Here is a 20,993-nt window from a genome sequence, read left to right as displayed (position 1 = left end):
TGAAAGACCCTGTAAATCAATAAAAAATGCATGGATTCAGTAAATAAATAGAACAATTAAACAATAACAAAAATGTACAAAACAAAAGCCTCACAAAACATCTGAAGTATTGCATATAATTTAGAATGAACAGTAAACGATAGTAGCATAATAAAAGAACAAAAAAACTTACCACATTTCAAAAACTGCGCTATGATTTCACGACGAACTTACCTTTCCTTGTTAAGATTTCGGATTCGAATGGCACTTAAGCTAATAAACGCTTAATTTTCCAGTTTATGACAGTTACTTTCCCATTGTAGCAATTTATTTCAGTTTTTTTGCTTAGTTTTTCTTACTCCACTATGTTTTTTTTTCTCTGCCTCTCGCTACCATTTCCTTTCTCTTCTCTCTTTTAATCCCTTCCTGTTCTGTTCGTGTGTTTGTCTTTCCATGTTTTCTTGTATAATTTTTTTTCCATAATTGAACGATTTCGATTTTACTTTTCACTTACGTGTTTTTGTGTTTCAGTGTCTGTGAATGTATTATGGTTTTGTTTTTTGTGAGTGTTTTTTCTTCTATTTTTTCCTTCCTTTCTTTCATGTTGTTACTTCAATGCACTTTTCGCACTTTATTTGATGCGTCCAACCATTAATTTCATTTCTGTAAAGTCTCTCTTCTTCTCTCTATTTCGAGACAGTAGTTTAGTTTCGGTTCCCCGTGCAGGTGTGTAATATTTTCACAAAATGCGATAACACGGTCATTGATTTGGTTGATGTTAGTGATGATGATCATGTTCGTGTGTGTGTGTTTGGATGTTAAACATTAAGATGTTGTTTCACTTCCTTTTAATAGTACTTCTGTTACACTTATCTATTTTACGCTGCTTTTTTCGGTGTTCTAGTGTTCGTTTTGAGTTGTTTACATCTCTCGCATCTTCTCGCTACGTATGGTTAGAATATTGTTCTTCCCTACTTTCCACTCTCAAACTGGTCGCGCAGATGTACGAACGAGCAAAGGAGAGAGATGGAGAGAAAGAGGGATGATGTATTTGATGAGGATCGATAGAAACTGGACTTAATACGTTCTGGTTCATCCTTTTACAAAAATGTTACCCAAGGAAAGACTTTTCTATTTCACGCTGATAATGGGGAGGAGTGTTTCCATATATAAATATCGGCAAATTTAACGGATTTCTTCTCGCGCACGAGAATTTCGAACGGGAGGATTGATTCATGTTGTCCTCGAACTGTCCGTCGAACAACTGTGAGTATTTTTTTGTAATTCCGGGAATGATGTTTATATTTAGTGTATGTATGTGTGTCTGTAAGTGGTTGTGTGTTTGCTGGAGTTTTCCCGTTCGTGGTATGTGTTGAAGATATTACTTGCAATGGGAAAAAATAATGTTTCACATTCACCACATTCGCCCCCAAGACGGCATACGTTCGCCACATGGCCTCGATGACTTGAGCCCATGAGCAGGAGCGTGGCTGTAGTAGGAGCTGTGAGTAGTTTTTGTTTGTTTTCATTGTTTTTTTTTTGTTAATATCATTTCACTATATTTACAACTAGGACTTTTGGTATCGCTATATTAATAATATTTACTGCTCCGTTGCTGCGTTGCTTCTCCTCCTCCACGTTTAGCACTTGGCTAGAAGTTGGAGTCCTTTTTCCAAAGGAACGAACACCACACCACTTTCGTTCGCCATGTTTACAGTATTTTTTGTTGTTGTTAATTTCTCTTCATCTTCGTTCGTTCTGTTTCATTTCCGTTCTCGAACTTTTTTCTTTCTGTTCAGTGTATGATAGCCTTTGTTTTTATTGTTTTAAATGTTTTCTTTTCACTTCACTTTCTGATGCGGAAGGGGTTTAGTGGAGAGTCGCCTGATGAACTCTTCAATGTACTTCCTCTTCCAGTGGATAAACAAGTACAAAAAACAAGAGGAAAACTTCGTCCAACTGTGGCGCCTTTTCAACATACACAGTTGCAATGCACCTAAGTACTTAGCTGCCCGCGGTTCTCCCTCTCCTTGCCTTGGGTGCTTTTTCTTCGTTTTCGCGCGTTTCATTTACTATAAACGTGACTTGTTTAGTTTGTGTGTGTGTATGTGTTTTACCCCTCTGTAGCTATCTCGCTGTCTCTATTCTCTATTCAGTGTAGTTTTTAGTCTATTTTCGTTTTGCGGGTTTCTTCTTCATGTATTGTTTTTTTCCTTCTTTCTTCTTTTAAAAAGTCACTAATATTTATATATATAATAGTGTATATATCGTTTTTCACTCAATTAACTAACGATCTCGCAAAAAGGAGTATGTGTATGTGGGTGAGTGTGAGTGAGTGTTATTATGAAGAAAGGATGGGAATTGTTTGTCTGACAGGAGTTGACTCTTACTGCGTTCTCCCCAAACCTATTGTGTTTTTTTTTTGTATTGTGCTTAGGATATCTTCATTCGGCTCGCTTTTAGTCTCTTTCTGTTGTTTTGGGGTTGTTCTTTTTTTTATTTCTATGAAGGTGTGTGTGTGTGTAGTTTTTCGTTACTCTATAAATCTAACATGGTTTTCTTCTTAGTGTTTATCATTTTTGTTTTAGGATACAGAAACGTTTGCTTTGTTATCTTTTTTTCATGTGCGTTTTGCTGTGTCTGTTTCGTTTTCTGCTTTCATTTTCTTGTTCACTTTTTCCACCCAAAGTACAGTCATGTTGTTTAAGTGTTTGTTACCTTCTTTCCTCGACCAACCCATTCTCTCAGTTTAATAATTTTATTTTTAATTTACATCATCGCGTATGTGTGTGTGTTGTGTATAAATTACTACCATATGAAATGGCTGAGCATATGTTTTTCGTTTTTTTTTCATTATGTTATGTGTTATTTCGTGCCGTAGTTTAGTGAACAATAGAGTAAACACAAAACTCTGCATCCCAGCCCATGTGGGAAGAAGAAAAGGAATGTGCAAATGGTTATATGTCGCGATGGTATTAAAGGTACAACACACACACGCACACATAACTAAATGAAGAAATTGTAATCGAAAGGGTGATTAGGGTTCGTGTCTTTTAATCGGAGTTTGTTGTTGAGTTTGTTTGCCTTCCGTTTTGCAAATACTACGAATTTTGCTAATTATGTCTCCGCGGTTCGATTTAGCTAATGAGTATGCCGATTTAGTCTAGTGTTTTGCTGCTCGGTGTGATGGAAAGGAGAGGGATGTTCTTCCCGCAATGAATTTCCCTTTTTTTGTTCGTGTTTGCTTTTTCTACTAAATATCCTACCCGATGTGTTTAATATGTGTGTGTGTGTGTGTTTTTAATGAATACTTTTTTGTTGTTACTTGCATTGGTTTAAAAATTCTCTCCACACAAAAAAAGAACAAAATCCCACACACTCGCCAACGCATTGAAGTTCGTTTCTTCAATGTTCGGTTTGAGCGTTTCTCCCCTTAGCTGGCGCCACCACCTAAAGCGCAAGACAGTATCATACAGTTACGTTTAATTTAAAATTAATTCTACCGCCTTGTGTATGTGTGTGAGCGTGGAGAGGTTGGTTAATGCTTTAAAGGAGGGTTTTGAAAAATACACAAAAAAAAAAACATTCCGAAGTGCTAGGAGAGAGAGTGTCGAGGGAATATACAAAAGCGTTGGGAATCGAATGCATTGCACATTCATAGCGAAACGGACAATCTGGGACAATCTTCCCCGAGAATCAACATAATACAGCTATTATCGCCATTATGGAAAGTTTGCTTAAACTTTCATTCCATTACTTGTCGCATAATTAAACGCCCAGACTGTTCACTGACCGCTTTACTGCGTTGACCCCACTTGATACTACTCCCCAGCAGAGACGGTTCCCTATTTTTTCTCCCTTTTTCAGGCTGCTCGAAAAGGGTAACACACTTTCTGTGAATATAAATGCCAAACTAATCGATTTTACAACAAAAAAAAAAAAAACAACTCACTTGTTGAAAGCAGGAGCAAAAATAAAAATATGGCAATTTAAAGAAGAAAAGGTTGATCTTTTCTCTTCGCGTGCGTTTTTATACACCGCACTGTACACCACTATGAATATCTTATTAAAAACCAGTTTCCTTTTTTTCCTATTGGAAACTTGACGGGTCGCTAAATTATCGTTAAATTAAAATCCTATTAAATAATTCCTTACTCAACAACGGAGCAGCACGAGCAGTGGTAAAACGAAACTTAAAATAATTACTTACTTAACTAATACGTTTTTTTTTATACAGTCTTTGGATACGTGTTTATGTGTCTGTGTGTTTGTGTGTAAAATATCAGTTTTGTTTCGTTTTGCGCTCGTTTTTGTTCTTCCCCCCTTTTTTACCTGTTACAAGTTAATACATTATCTTATTCGTTAAATAAATTGTTACTTATGACATAGTTATGTTACGGTTTTGCACGCCCGCACACATATGCTTTTTTACGATCCGTCACTTAAAAAAAACTAGAGCAGTGTTTATAATACGGGTTTGTGTGTTAATGTTTTGAATACTCGTAGTATAGGTGAGAGTGAGTTTAGCTCCTTGTCGCTACTCTCTGCCAATGTTCCCGTGTTCCTAATGAGTGGGATTTTCCTGCATTTTTTTTTAATAGAAAAAGACTTTACAAAGTCATTTGCATTTGTAGCACTGTAAAATACAGCAACCTACACCACTAGTAGAGTTAGGTGCTGCTCGTTTGCGCTTATGACGATGTGTATGAGTTTACGTCGGAATGTAGAATGTTAGCGATGGGAAAGCTGCAACACTACAATTTCGGTGCAACGTTACAATCGATGCAACGGCCTCATCATCATCTTTTAGGTGTGTGTGTGTGTGTGTATGTGTGTTTGTTGTATATTTGATTTACTTACGCTAAAGAGCTTTCTCAAAACATTCAAGACCGACGGGGGAATGGTGAGATGTACTAATACACTGCCGCACACACCATACTGGCCACACTACAAACGGCTCCTTACGTCTAAAAAGGTTGATGTTTGCATGTTTTGAGTGTGATATTCTATTAAAATCGTGTACGTTTCCAAGCTGTACTGGCATGGCCAGCTTCACTATCATTCAGAGGCATTCAGAGCGACAAAAAAATAGTCCACACCGAAATCTTTCATTTCATGAAGAGCAAACGCTCAAACCTCAATCAACACACAGAACCTATTGAGGAGATCGCACAAATAATGTCCCACAAATAATGGAGGTCAGCTCGAGCCAAATGTTCCCGCCAGCCCGTTCTTGCGCTCCTATTTCAATGTTTTATAAAAACAATCATTCTAACACATGGTTCCTCGTACATTTGCCTCCCCTAGGTTTCGTTGTGTGTATGGGTGCATAGTTGTGTGTCTTTGTATTGTTTGTAGCAAAAAAAAAAACAACAATACAAAGATTGTGAAAACAACACATAAAAATGGAAAACAAAAACAAGCGCAAAACAAAACAAAACTCTTTACAAAACTTTCCCACTTCTTCACTCTACTTAGCCGGGTTCTCGCCTTATTAGCTACTGTTGCTGTTGTTGTTGTTGTTTATCTTATTTTAAAAAAAGGAAAACAAACTAAAAACTAAAACCAAAACACACACACACGCACACACCATCAACTGTGTGTACTGTACAACAAAAAGTGGGAAACTTTACAACTCCGCTCCGGGGCGTTTGGTTCCCTTTCTTCCGCGCGTTCGTTTTGATGAAGCTTTTTTTCTGACTGACTGGGTGAGTGCTGGGTTTTGCACAAGTCGATGTGAGTTCGCGAAAGAGCGAAGGAAGGAACCACCCAACACACAACAGCGCAGGAGGCAGAGGAAGTGTGTGTGTGTGTGGATCGAATGTTCCTGGTTCCGGCGCGGTCATCCGTTCCATGCTTCCCCCATCGGACCACAACAAGTAGTAGGAACGTTTTTTTATTGTGGTTTGAAATAGAAATTGACAGCACAATAAGAGCAAAAACAAAAAAACAAAACTCAATGGCCGTATGTGTGTGCTTGTATGACCACATCGATGCTCGTTCGCAGTCAAAGCTGGTCGCATATGTTTGCTGTCCCGTTTAGTGGAAAATAGATAGAGTAGACTAGCAGTCCACGCTCGTTCCCGGAACCGCTTAAGCGTGAAAGTAAACATTCGAAAGAGACGAGCTAAAAACACACACTCCAAGAGGTCACTCTTCCGGTGAATCGAACACGAGTTTACTCGTTTTCAATAATAATAAAAAAATGCCAAATACATTTGAGTGATGCCACAAACGGCCGTTAAAGAAAACACCAAACAACCTTCAAAAATCTCGTGTTTGTGGTGGTATTGATTTTTCAATCAAAAACATAAAAAGCGACGGCGTTCGTTTTCGGAAGGTCGCTTTTTTAGCTCTGCCGCGGAGTGAGAGCGGATCGTGTAATGCAATTAGTGGCTGTAATGCTGTTATTCGCTCGATACAGCAGTTTGGAGGCGTATTTTTGGACATTCACGTAAAAAAAAAAAACCAGCACGTGTGTTTTCCAGCGCTTAACGTAAAGTTAACGTACTAAAAGTTTAATATTTAGTTGCCGATGTATTTAATGTAGTACACCATTCGAGTTCGAGTCGAGTTCGTCTATTATATTAGTCACTCCGTATGGGTAATGTAATAGATGTGTAAAAGTATTGTAATGGCGTTTGTAAAAATCATTTCTACCGTACCGCACGACCCCCTTTATTGCCTGTATGTTTATGTACAAAGAGTAAAAATTATGTTTAAAGTGTACTTTTCGGGCGAGTTTTCCTGCCCTTTATCTTGCCCTCCCCTGATACTCTGTCCCTGCTGCTGTATGTGTGTATGTGGTTGTATTTGTATGTATTAATATTGTATATTTTGTAAAAAAAAACAAGTTCAATAAGAAAAAAACAGTCTATTGCTGATAAAGAGAAGATAAGGTAAACGCTACGTAGAGAGGTACAACATACAAGGCAACGTAATAGACACGAAAGTCAGTCATTCTCCTTAAAGAAAGCGAATAGGCGGTTGCGAACAATGCGAATAACAAAACCACAAAACAACACAAATAATGTGGCACCAATAAACACACACTCACTCGTAACAGTTGACCGTAACTGACAACTCAATACGAGAGTATGGAAGAAACGAAAATTAAATTGTATCTTAGTTTGTCTCTCGTTGAAACCGATCCGGCTTGCCTTGGTGAGGGGAGGAAGGAACAAACCATCGTTCAATGGCGTGTGGGTGTAGCCACACAATCCACATTTCCGTAATACGAAAGGAACACTGCCGGTTTTGGCAGTCGAGATTCCACTACGGGGAAAAATTGAATACTTTCCTTTCCAAATTCTTCAATTTCTCACAAATCTGTCATAGCTTTCATTGCACTCTCGCCGGCTCGCCGGGTGAAACGTGATGTTAGAAATGAGGTGCAAATCTATTCTTCTGCATGTAAGCTTTTAGAAGAAAAAGGCGAACTGGTGCGCCACACGGACAAGAAAGTCATTTACGTGGGGATGATAATATTGCTCCACGGTACGGTGCGCGCTGGAAGTTTGCCTTCCAAAACATTGTCCCCTTGGTGATAGGCGAGACTGGGAGGGTGCCCAGCAAGTTCAACAATTTGTCCGATATGGCTTGAGTCACAAATACAGTGAACAATCTTACAAAAAAAAAAACAAAAATCCCTCCACGTCTCTCCAATCCAATCCAAGTTTTACATCGTCCAGCGTGCGAGGAATGTCAGCGCTTTTGTTGATACATCCGCAGATCGTAGGTTCCCAATTCTCACTGAAGAAAGTGAAGTTGGGGAGAGCCCTCCCCCCCAGAGGGTGTGATCATTTCAATTTTTCACGCTTCAGCACTTTCTCATTCGTCTGTTGGGGCGACACACGCTGCTGCGTGGCGGGTGGAAAGAAATATTGTCTGCCACCATCACAAAACCATCACCAAACGCCCGAACGGAACCCGAAGGACCGGAGCTATTACTGTACCACCATCATCATCATCATTTTCATGGCCGTTTTGTTCAAAAATTGTGGGCGACAACAGAGACCCCCACAAAAGAGGGAAAATGACAAGAAAATGTGAAGAAACTTGCTCGCTCGCTCGTTTGGAAGTGTTCACTTCGCTTGCGGAGGGTGTGGGTGCCCTAACACGCATCCTCCCCTATCATTTCTTGAGTCGAAATTTGGCCACTCTGTCGAAATGGTGTATCGGCCTTTCTGGGGGGGCCATGTTATGCTTTTTTCATCTTTTCGTTGATCTTCTTTAGCGATAATTCATACCATTTTTGCTTCCCAAGTTTTCCCAACTCTCCCCACGGATCATTTCGCTCTCACTGGGCTTTTCGCTGCCGCTTTTTTCCAATCGTCCCTGAACGTCAATCGACACGTCTCGCTTGCTATGGCGATTTCCCTGAACAGTATTAAACACACGCACACACAAACACACTTCTCTTCCCACCGATGGGGAGGAAGCCTGCAAACCTTCAAAACGCACAGACGTGCGCGCTTAACCGTAACCTTAACCGTAATCTCAACAATGATTATAATTAAACTTTGGTTTAAAGTATGCTTTTCCTTTCTCTGTCTCTTATGCTTGCTTCTTTAATACTCCATTATTATTACTGTTTCGCATTTTCTCTCTCTCTCTCTCTCTCTCTCTCTCTCTCTCTCTCTCTCTCTCTCTCGCTCTCTCTCTTATATACTGTGTTAAACATTCACCCATCTCAGTCGCTATTTTGCTATCCTTGCATTTCTTTCTTTTTCCAAGGAAAGCCGGCATCTATGCCACCATGACAGGAAACCTTTTTCCACTCGTTTTCATTCGGAACAATTAAAACCCTACCAAGCCTGTGTCGGTATCAATCGAGAAAGAAACAAATGGGGTTTAAAAAACACACAAACGGTTACTCCTCATCGAGATTAGAGATTGTAGTTGTCTTTTTCTCTTCTCTTGCGGCATGGGTCAGAACAAAAAGAACCGAAAATGGAACTTGATAACTCTCCGCTCGATTTGTTTCCAAAGCACTTCATATAGTTACTGTAAAACCTGTATATGACCCGCGGTTCGCCCGGCTCTGCTAACCATACAGCCCACTCACCTCGCACTGTCCCGTCCCGCTGCTGCTGCTCCAGTAGTAGTCGTCTCCGCTTAGGCCAAACCGATTGTTTTGTGGCTTCTGTGTGTGTGTTTGAGTGACTTAGAAAATTAAGTTCCCAACCCCGGTCCGGCTACACTATCCGACGGGTATCCGAGCTGGGTAGTATAATGGCAGTTCTACGGTTTTCTTCCCTTCCTGCGCAAGATGAACTGGACGTTTGGAAAATGAAAACGGTGTGTGTGTATGTTTTTTTTTTGTATGGGGAGCTGCTGTTGTTGACGACGAAGATGAGCTGGTGATGATGACTGAATGACTGAGGACTGTGTGACTGCGCTGTCTTCTGACCCGCCGACTACTTCGCAATGGGGTTGTTTTTATAAGTAAATTATACTAAAAACGCACAACTCCGTGCACCACCAAGTCGGTTGCTTGTTGGCAACGAATCTCCGAGGGGCTGATTCCTTTCAGTCGTCTGTTTGGGGTTTCTTTAACTCTGTCCCAATGTTTATCTTGCTTTGTGCCTTGGAAAAGATGTTGGGGACTGACGGACTGAATCTGCATTTCGGTCAACATGCCAGCCTGTTGCGCGGCGTTGTTGTTGTGTCTTATCTTCGAACCTGTGATTCGGTTTTCCTGTCGTCGCTTTTCGCTTATCTTTCCCTTCATTCAGCTCTTGCTTGTGCTGTGTGCATCGGTTTTTTTCTCCAGTTTGCCTTTGGTTTCCTTCTTGCTTCGTCCTTCTGGGCTCGTACTTCTTTTTTGTTGCTTCCCAAAACCGACCGGCGCGAGCGAAGGGAGAGCCATACGCCATGGTGGTGTTGGTGGTGCTATCGATCGAGCGAGCTAGGATTTAATTTAAATCATCAAGCTCGGTCGGATGATGATCGCCGTACATGTTGGCCAGCTTGTCGAACCGGGGGCCCCAGGCGTCCAAGTAGTCGAACTCCTGCACCTCGTCATCCGTGCCTGGTTTCGTGGCGTTAGGGAAGAAATGTGGGAGGGGTGGAAGAGAAAACAGAAACGAAATTGAAATATGTATTACGCATAAGCAGCTTATGCACGCTTCTATTGGGCGGTTGTTATTCTGGGAAAAAGACGCAAAAGCAGTTGGCCCTGTTTGACCCTGAAAATGGCACAGCAGCAGCGTTGGAGCACGCTGGATGATGCTGATAGCGATAGCGTATCATCGCCAGTGTCACCGGTGATTTAAATCTAGCTTTTGCTTTCGCTGCTACAACAACCCACTGAGGGCCAAGGAGGAAGGGGAATGCTGATGAAAGCCGCAGTAAATACGTCACTGAATATAGAGAGCCGTATTGAAAAATGCGTAGGACAATTGGTGTATTATCGTGTCTCATTTTGCGCAATCAACTCCATTTGCTAATGTTGCGAACAAATTTAAAGAAGATTAAAGGTCAAGAATATTTTCTTCTACTAGATTTGGGTATTCAATTTGAGGTTCTGTTGCATTGCATTCTGTTGAATCTATTCAGCTAGGTTCAAACATGTTGTGTGTGATATTTTTCTCAACAATTCAATACCCTATCTAATTGAAATCTAATAAGAATTCCCAATGTGGATTTTCAAAAAGGGTTATATACAGTCCAATTCACAACTCAACATGTTCATTTTCACATAAGAAAGAGGCATAAAAGTGTCCCAAAATTATGAAAACTACTGAAAAGCCCTGTATTATCGTTAGTTGTTCATTTTAGTTTCTACAACACTGAGCTGACACAGTGACCAGCTTAAAGACAATTTGACAAGCTTAAAACATGATGGAGTTTGAGCTTTTGGCATATTTGGGCACAGTCAATACAAATATTCGATATAAATAGATTGCTTGTCAAATGATAGTTCAGTCTGTCTTGTGGTACGTTCATAAAGTCATAACACCTAACAAATATTCCCGCAATGGGATCGTATGTTCCGGGATTCCTCCTATACAGAGAACAAGATATCCTGGTATAGATGTCCATCAATATGTTACACAGATAGCACAGAAGCTCATAAGTGGCTTATTTGCAGGTCTTAGACCTGGCCAATTAAGGTGGTTGCGCCAAGTCAGAAAAATAATGAAAATTATGATCTGACACGTTGATTGATGGACAGAAAGTCTAATGTTAGTTTCATTGGGACATATTTGAAGACTTAAAGGTAATATAACACTAGCAAGAAGTGTATGCCAATACCAAAATCCAAAGAATAGATTGATTTATTTCAAAAATCAAAATTTGGGACATATATTCTTAAATTTTTTATACTCGAATCAAAATCAAATAAAATTCATAAATTCATAAATAAAAGAAAACATAGAGCAGATGTTTAAAAATTAATTTCTTCACGTACCAAAAAAAAAAAAATGCGTGCCACAACAGATATGCTTAATTTTTAATTGCATCCTCCCTTTGCACCAGCGGAAGCACGCACGCTCGTGAACATAGCAAAAGGGGTGGATGATGGACGAAACGGGTGGTAGGTAAACACTGGGAATTCATATTGATAATTCAATATTGTCATCCAAACCGGTATGTTAATATGTACCCCGGTAGGCTTTTGGGAAAACATTATTGACGATAATGTGGCTTTTGGCGCCGATGGTGCCCGTTTCGCCTACAGCAAATTAAAGGCTCGTCCACCCTCCTCCCTTGACTTCAATTTCGTTTTTGGTTTCTACCGTTTTTTGTTCAGTGGAGGCAAGACAAAAGAAGAAAAAAATGCCACTATTTATGATAGTCGACTTTTGGCCGGTAGCTTTGTTTATTTGATGGATCAGTAAAATCGTGATAAAAGCGTGTCGCGCGCACGTGTGCTTGTGCACACATTTTTCACCGTGTGATATGAACGTGCGAAACGTAGATAAAGGTGAGATCATGAATCATGAACCACCGATTTCATGCGAATCCTCCGAGATGGGGACCGGGCTTTAGCATAATTTACCCACTCGGAGCGGCAAATGGGGCGCGCGCACAATATTGAAACAGTTTATTTGTGCAGCTTAATTGATGCTAATGTGCAATCATAAATTCTAGGTACAACGTGCAACGAGACGCGCTTTTAGCGAAACAAAAACGTTTGCCCCCGCTTTGTTTGCTTGCTTTTTATCGCCATAATAGAGCATGGGCGTAATTGATTTTTAAAAATTGTTATTTATTCAAGCCATCAAGGGGAGACGAACTAAAACCAATGAAAAAAGGTGTTGGTAAGTGTAAAGTCGATACTAACCTGACTGTAGCGAACTGAGCGAACCGGCCGTGCTGCCGCCTCCTTCGTACGCGTAGTTGCGCAAATCGTCGAACGGTGGCGCATTCGGGTCACTGTCGGCCCGCTTCTTGTGCTCCTCGATGAACATGCCCACGTTGGGCTCGTGTCCCGGTCCCATCGTCATGACCGGATCTGTAATGAAGAAAAAGAGACAAACGAACGGATTAAAACATGTTCGTCCGATAAGACCAGCCTCGTACGCTCGCACACTTACACATCAGCGGTGGCATCTTGCATTGCGTCAGCTCCGGCATCGGTCCGATCGGGATCTGCAGCGGCGTAATGTCGTACGCGGTCATATCGTCCTCGCCGCCCCCTTCATCGTCGTAGTTGATGATGTTCTCCCGGACGTCATCATCCGGGCCCGGATATTTGATGTGCGACTCTCGCCTTCGGTTGTACACCACAAACACCAGCACCAGTACTGCTCAGATGGGAGGGGAGGAAGAAGAAAAAAAGACCCCGGGCGAAAGGCAACCGGACGCGCACGAAGGGTACACGGAGTTTAGTAGAGGTTTCAATTTCGGTGCATTAAAAATGGAGAAAGACACAGCCTGCCAGTCAGCTAGCCTCTGTCCGTGCTTTTCTCTATTTTCTCTAGCTAATGTGTGCGCTCGGTGTGTTCCCGCATGTACGGCGCTATGCTGGTTGGGCAAAGTCCTGCTCGCCCAGAACCGACCAGCGAAAAGGTCCAAGGTCCAGGCTCATTTCCGTTCGATTCGAATTCACCCTTCACCATTGTAGTGGCGGTCAGTTAGAAGGGGTTTCTTATTGCACTCACTTCACCATCGCTTGTCACATGGGTGTGTTTTGGCGGTTCTCACACACTCCTCCTCCTTCTTTTGTGTGGTGGTTGGTCTGCCAGCTTGCATAATCCTAGTTTTTGTTTCACTCCAAAAAGGGGTCACGGATTGTGTGAAAGAGTGGACGGTAAAGAATAGAAGAAACAAAAAAAAATCGAACCAAAGATAGTAGCACAACCTCCAGCTCTAGAACATGTGCTAAATGGACCGAAATGACCATTGCATCTTGGATTTTTATGACCATCACCCACCACCCTCGCAGTGGTGGTTTGGTTGAAGTGATTTTGTGCTGCTTCTTCCTTCTGTTAACATGGCTTGGAATTTGACCCCCAGGCACACGTTTCATGCTGCCGAGTGACCGCGAGATCGTGGTGAAAAGGAATATTGAATCAGAATCCGGAACTGCACAGCATACTAGGAACACACCGAGCAGACACACACGCATACACACTGAGCCATAGAGAATCATGGTCACGTTTTAGCTAGCCAGTGTATGTGTGCGTGTGTGTGCGCCACATTGTGAGGAGTTTAAGAACGAAAGCACTCGCCTGGGAAAAGGAAAAAAGATGTTCCTTTTCCCAAGGTTCTGTCGTTCTGTCACTTCTCGTTGGTAATGGCACATGCACGCAGACAGATGGAACAGGACAGGTCAGACAAACACTCTCATCTTTACACGCGGCCGATGTGGATTTATCGCAAAAGAAAAACGCTTGTGCAATCGTCGCCTCGAAACGCATTACGCATCCCCGCTTACACGATGGTGGGAAAGCTTTTAAAGCGGGTACGGTATGAAGCGACTTCACTGTTTGATAGAATCCACAAAAGCCCCTTGTGCGAGTAGTGAGTGTCTGAGAGTGTAAGTAATTGACGTACGTATATAGAGAGTAAAGAAAAACACATTTAAAAAAAGAATACACACACACAATTGCTAAACTATTGTCGTAGAAAATGGTGCGCTAGACGCAAAAAGTGTAGTTTAAAGTAGTGGTAGCAGCTAGTAAGGGTTTTTAGTAAGAGTTAGACGACGAGCATTACGGTGTACAGTGAGAGTGTGCATTATACAAACCCCATGTACTCCACTGTACTCCCTCCTTTTTGCCAGTGGTGTACTGTGGTGATGGCGCGCCAAAGGGGAGTGTACAACAAGCGGACGAAACGAGTGTGAACAAACGAACGTAAAACGCGTGGTGAAAATGGCAATACCCGGGTGGTGATAGATTGAAAAGTCCTGTAACGCGAACGCCAAGCGTACAGCAGCGAAGGGCGGGCCCCGGGCGGACGCCAGACTAAGCTGTCACACATAAAGCTTATGATGATAACAAAGTAAGGTAAAAAGTGCTCCTTTCGAGTGTGTGTGTGTGTGTAGTGAAGAAAAGAGTCAACCAAAAATGGGGCGTGGGAAATCCATTCGCGAGTGGGATTTAGGGTCTTTTTTGTTGTTTGTTTTTAAGTTCACTTTCAATTGACAAAATGTTTAAAAAAACTGCCGCCAAATGTGCGCTCACAGGGGAGGTTTTAGAACGGTTCTACCCACGTGCCACATGGCAGCCGCATTGGAATGTGCCGTTGACGTGTTTCCGCGTGTGTGTGTGCGTGTGTGGGGGGGGGGGGGGGGAATGCGTGGGCATACAGTCGTGAAGGTACAACACCACCCCATCCATGGTATATTTAAAACTCTCCCTTAGCACACGCACACACATGCAAAAAATCTATTGTTGATCCCCCGCTCCGATTGTAGGGGTACAACAACCGGGCGAAAAGATAGAAAAGAAAGCAAAACTGTGAAATTGAAAGCTTTCGCTGAAAGCTCTTTCAACTTTGCCATTCCCAGTGAGAGAGTGTTCGCCGTCGTTTTTTTTTTCAACAAGATATACCGATATTTCCAAATGGATGATATTTTTGTTTCAAATTGAATGCGCGATATTGTCACAACAATTGGCACGAATTTTGAAAAGAGATTTCTAACACCTCATTCTCTCTCTCTCTCCCTTTCCCGCCTACTCAATCCTTTTGTTGTACGACAAAGTTGGGCGAAATTGAATGGAATTTGATTGCCATTTCGATCTAGATTGCCATGGATTGGTTATTTGGATATTTGCTTCATTTCGAGTGTGCGGAATCGGTTTAAGCATGGAATTGCACTGCAGTGTGTGCAGTGTGTTACATGGAAATGTGTTACACCAAATCGTATGCAATGATTTATGATGGATTTGTACGAGCATTTCACAGAAACTGTATTTTTTCAGCAAAAGTAAAAGTTATTGCATCAAAAAGCTCAAGTTTTTGAGAAATTTTGACATGTATCAGTAGATAAACGTGTGAGAAAACGGAGTTTCAATATAAAAACATATATTTGTTGGTTTTTGATCTGATTTTTTACAAAAGCCTAGATGATTTAGAAATGAAATTCTATGTTTTGAACATAGGGAAATACATTCAAAATTTGACAATGTTTTGCTATTAGTAAACAATGTTACTAACTATTTTACCATAAAATCACAAAATAATGCCACACAAATATCATGGCAAATTGATTAAGGTCATTATTTTAGTGCTCGTAGTAGTTTTAGGGTAGAGTGTTTAAAAATTTCTAAAATTATTATAGAGCTAGTATTGGAATTACTAAGAGTTAGCCTTTGAGAGAGGCTCAGTTAGAGAAAAAAGGATATGGTGTAACGAAATATTGAAAAAAAACTTATACAATGAAGCATCGCACAGAACCCTCTGTTTAAATGATCTAGGTTTTAGATAGTTTTCTTGCAGCTTGAATTGCCATTTTATAATGAAAGCATACGAACATGATTGAAAATAAAAACAAAACCCAAGCAAAATATTGTTTAAACGCACTTCAACAATTCCATTCAAAACCATTTCACGCATCGTATTAGACTCGAACAGTGTTAATTAAACGTATTAGCAGGTAGGTTAGTGTGTGTGTAAGTGTTAGTAAAATTACTTCGTTTGTGTTAGTGTGTATTGTATGTGTGTCAGCAATGAACTTCCGATCCACGGCACCCGGATAACGGAAATGGCTACTTACGTATGAGCGTACTGACGCAGATGACGAGCGCAATGATGAAGTCCCGGGAAGGCGTCAGGATGCCGGACGCGAGCAGCTCGAGCTCGCAGTGTGCACCGGAAAATCCGAGCGGACAGATACACTCATACGCCTTCGGCGGATGGTGATCCCGGCAGCGGCCCCCATTCTGGCACGGATGCCACAGGCACTCGTTCGCGTTCACGCATCGCATCCCGGACGGTTTATAGCCGGCAGGACATCTGCGCTCGCGACACGCAAACACGGGATGTGTAGTTTTTTTGTTTTGTTTTGTTTTTGTGTTTGTTTTCAAAAGGATACAGGACGTGTGTTGTGTATGTTTATGCATGTGTGGATGTGTATTACATTGTTCCAGTTTGTTTGAATGGTTCGAGATTTCGAGATCACGTGACACGCGACACGTTCAAATGGCACGCAAATGGAGAAAATCATCCGACGGAACGAGCGAAGAAATGGTGTGTGTGTTCAATTTACGACATCCGTACGAGAATCCGAGTGTGTGTGTTTGTGGGTACATAATTTAAAAGCCAAAGTGCCATAAACATGAACATCGAGAGGAACGTGTGTGTGTGTGGTATGGAACATACATAGAATGAAATGAAAAGATGAAAGAAACGAAACAAAACAACATTAGCACGGCACATCGGGGAAAGGTTACTTACCACATTTTGGTGACCATTTTGTTATTAGCATTACCATCAGATCGGACATAATACGCACGAGAGAGAGAGAGAGAATGACGGGGGACACGAAACTATCTATTTACTAGGGGTGGAGGGTTGAGCTACGCACTATGTTAACACTCACGCCATCTTTTGGCGGAGTTTTCAGACGAAAAAAGATCGTTTAAAAGGACGAAAGCATAAGAAGAACTAGGAAGGATAATGGAAAGGGATGGGATGAGGATGAGGAGAGAGAGAGAGATGGAGCTATGAGTATTACTAAAAGCTTGAGCAATGTACTAACAAAAGCATGCACATTTAAATACAGTACTACAGTAACAAGAGACCGTGGTCGAAAAGCTTACAAAAATCAAACTACACATTTATTAACGGACAGCAAAAATACAAAAAAAAAAAAAAATTAAAACGAGACGAAACTATTGCCGCAGCAAAACGTGGATATTTATCAAAAACAGGTCAAATGCTCACTCAATATGATTAGCAGACAGACAAGAATGGCGGCCAGTGCGCCCATGCTCAGCTTGAGCGTTTGGCCCTCCTGGATGAGCTCACAGTTTTCGCCCCAGAATCCGTCCGGACAGTCGCACCGGTAGCGCAACCGGGGCTCCTGATTCACGCAGATGCCCCCGTTCAGGCACGGCAGATCGAGACACTCGTTCCGATCCATGCAACCCTTACCGTCCGGCGACATGACGCGCCCCTCGCCGCATCTGTGAATTTATGGTTGTTTTGTTGTTGTCGAAGCAGTAGTAGTAGTGTTTTATATTTGACAAAGAGAGAAAGAGAGAGAGAGAGAGGGAGAGAAAGATAGAGGGAAAACGTGCTAGATTCCATCCACTGTAGGAAGCTGCTGTGGGGTAACGTGGATGGATCGATTGATTGGCTGATTGATTGGTTGCGTATGATTGATTTGTGGGAACGGTTCATTTACTTTCGCGTTATAGACCGGTCGGTCGTTTGCACAATTTCCGGTCAACAAGGGGATTAGCCCGTGCTGGCGATATAACGAGCGGTTCGAACATAACCCTCCGCGAAGAAATGCGTGGTGATTGTGAAGTTTTATTTCACCTTTCCATCAGTTTGGCCCTAATCGGTGGGGCATATGCTAATAAAAATGGGTGAGATCGTTCTACCGTGCGCCGCAAGCATTGTATCATGATGATGCATGGTCATGCATTGATGAGACGAAAAAAAAAACACACGGAATTGGGGAATGGTTTGGTTGGGGTTCAAATATATAAAATATAGATGATCAAGTTGAAACTGAACAAGCGGACCGTTCTTTGAAATATTCCCTAAATTCATGCAGCCATGTGAGTGTATAGGTTGGCTGTGTGTAATTGCGATCGTGCTGGTGTGTTTTTGATGTAAAATTGTGCCGTAGGTGTTAGCAGTAGCAGCAGCAGCAACAGCAGCAGCCGCACAATATTAAGCCTTCCACAAAAAGGGAGGCAAAACAAAAACCACCAGGCGCCTCCATTCGTCCCCGAAATGGTAAATAATCCCTGTGTATCTGATAAAGGGACGCAACATCGGGCGGTACATGTGTAGAAGATGTTGTTTGCTGCTGTAATGATACTAATGGTGATGTAATCGTGCCAGCTAATGGCACGATTTTGATGAAAGGTGATGCGTGTAATTATGAAAATAGGGCTGGAGCGTGTGATATGGCGAATAGTGATGATTGGTGATGATAAAAACTAAATACAACTACGGATACGACAAAAAGTTAAATCATACGTGGCATACACAGAAAAGTATTGAAAGCAACAGAAAAATCTACTTTACGAAGCACAACCATACAAACAAGCATTCGTTCGGAGATTGTCGACCATTACCGTTGCCTTATCCATTAGGCAAAGCGTCTAAATGCGTAGCAAAGCTTTTACGAATGGAGCGATTTTTCATCAACGATGGTTGAATTTACAGGTAACGAATGTTTCAATTGCCATGCAGTGGAGAATAATTGACATTCATTTAAAATACTGTCCATAACTAATACTAATATAAAACTCTCCTAATATTATGCTTTGTGCCGTAACGACCTACACCGGTCTATACAGCTTTGGAGAATTGTATTTAGAACCACACAACCGGATAGTCAAGTGCTTGCTACGGGGTACGGTCCACATGAGGCTTGAACTCATGTCGGGCGTTTTAATAACTCGTACGAGTTGATGACTATACTATGGCATCGTCCCTATTACGCTCCTATAAACAAAAGAGTGATAACAGTCACACGAAAAATGGTCGCTCTCGTCGCTCTCTTGCCAAGCGCTACCTGCTCACTCGAAAAACTGTGACGTCAGGTCAGCGGTCAATGTATTGATATTAAGCAATTTTAGAAAAATGGTGGATAAAAATTATCAATTTTCTATGGAATGCGAGGTAGCGCCAATTAATAATCTTAGGCATTAGATGATTTACGATTCTCCGAAAAAAAGTCTAGTCCTATTGCAAACGAACAAGAGATGGACCCGTGGAAAAAGGATTTGATCATTGTTATTCTACTGCGACGATTTTTGACTAAATGTCCTAAACAGAGTCACAAATGACGAAGACGAGTCCCATAAAAGAGCTACGAATAAAAGCTACGAAAACACTCATCGATCGAGGACCTTGAAGCACTATTGAAACAGTGTTAAAGTGCTTAAGCTTCAAGGATTATTTAAAATTGAAATTAAATCTTTAGTATCATCATACATATTGTTTTGAAATGCAAACATTGTATAGCACTAACGCAGAGATAAACAATTACACTTTTAAGCGCACTCTGATCAAACGTTTGCGAGCATCAAAGTCGAGCTATTTCCAAATAATTATTTGAAATATGCATCTTCCAAGAATGGCACAACCAGGGCGAACGATTTTACTAGGCAAATCATTCCATGAATGGCACAAATTGATTACACACGCAATATTAAAAGCTCTCGTGTGCGATGCGGTACCGGTACCATTGCACAGCTTAACCACGCAAAGCATTCTGCACAATCGTAGCGTAATGTAAGACCATTGCTTACAGCGTTACAGGGGAATGGACGCTGCAAGCACGCTGCCAAAAATACAAAACCGAACTATCGCATCGGCCAAAAGTAGTTGTACGGCTCCCACCGTTGGACGAAGGCCCTCGTTCAGGCGTGCATATTTGGAAATTTTGTAAAATGTTTGTGAGTTTGTGAATAAATCAAACCACATGGCGAAGGAATAGTGAACCTGTAACTTTACAGCGGAGTGCGGCTAGTACTTTTAGATTGTTCGAATCTGGTCGGTGGTAGTATTGGCCTGGGGAAGCTTAAATTAAATGTAAAATAAAATTCAACCACATTGTTCTCGGGGAGGGAACGCATCCGCCGGTCGCTTGCGCATTCGCCGAGGCACACCAGCGCCAGGCTCCCAGCGCCATTGCACACACACGCACACACAAAGAGTGATGCACCAGCTTGTTTGATGGATTGCGAATGAAATGCATTCATCCGTCCGTCCGGTGCAGAATCGAGATATTGCCGTTATATTGCCAGCGTGTGTGTGTGTCTCAGTGCAAGGGCTAATTTATGCCCACGCGGTGCGAGTGGATGCACTGAGGCAGAATAATTATTTAAATGCAGCATCTCTTCACAGCGTGGAATGGCTTTACATCGACTCCAATTTGATGCCACCGCGTGCACACACGCACACACTCACACGCGTTGGCGCATGCAGTTCGTTATTATTCATGTCATAAATTAATCATGCTAGTATCACAATTCCGATGAAATACGATACACTACAAAACGGTAAGGTAGGGTATAAATGCTTTTGTCCTTTTTTTGTGAGTATCAGCCAAAGCTACTGTGCCGGACGCCCTATCTCGCGTGGGTACTACGTTTCTAGTCATTTTAATCAATTACCTAACAGAAGATATCCCGTTCTCTCCAAACCATTCCTCACTCTTATCGCGTATCGTGTGCAAGCCGGACACAAAACGCGCAGAAAGAAATGACCAAATCCGCTTACGGGCATTAACCGGTTGCGATGAAGCAGTTCTCAAACAACGCCAAAACGTCTCGCTGCTCGATTCTGGACAAATATAGAGACTTCTTTTGTGAAGCGTTTGGCAAGCAATTTCTCTCCCCTTACCGCACCGCACCAGTTGGACACAC

The 20,993-nt window shown here is 41.8% G+C and overlaps 1 protein-coding gene across 17 annotated transcripts in view; it reads right to left on the bottom strand.

The window, feature by feature from the left end:
- Nucleotides 1-267: 267 nt before the first annotated feature.
- Nucleotides 268-20,993, bottom strand: part of LOC120959188 (neural-cadherin) — a 258,035-nt gene continuing 237,309 nt past the window's right edge. For 12 of the 17 annotated variants that reach the window (XM_049609863.1, XM_049609862.1, XM_049609873.1 and 9 more), the window contains exons 20-23: nucleotides 17,323-17,564; nucleotides 12,525-12,734; nucleotides 12,272-12,442; nucleotides 268-10,012 (exon numbers count right to left, since the gene is read on the bottom strand). In XM_049609863.1, coding sequence (XP_049465820.1) covers nucleotides 9,897-10,012; nucleotides 12,272-12,442; nucleotides 12,525-12,734; nucleotides 17,323-17,564 — 739 coding nt within the window. In that variant the 3' untranslated portion in view covers nucleotides 268-9,896. Of the gene's footprint in view, nucleotides 10,013-12,271; nucleotides 12,443-12,524; nucleotides 12,735-16,153; nucleotides 16,393-17,322; nucleotides 17,565-20,993 lie in introns of all 17 variants that reach the window. The other 5 variants (XM_049609875.1, XM_049609874.1, XM_049609871.1 and 2 more) reach the window with 2 other exon arrangements.

Source organism: Anopheles coluzzii, chromosome 3, assembly GCF_943734685.1.
Source record: "Anopheles coluzzii chromosome 3, AcolN3, whole genome shotgun sequence".
NCBI lineage: Eukaryota > Metazoa > Arthropoda > Insecta > Diptera > Culicidae > Anopheles > Anopheles coluzzii.
Note: the sequence above shows the minus strand (reverse complement) of the source record. Positions and strands in the feature narration are given on the sequence as shown.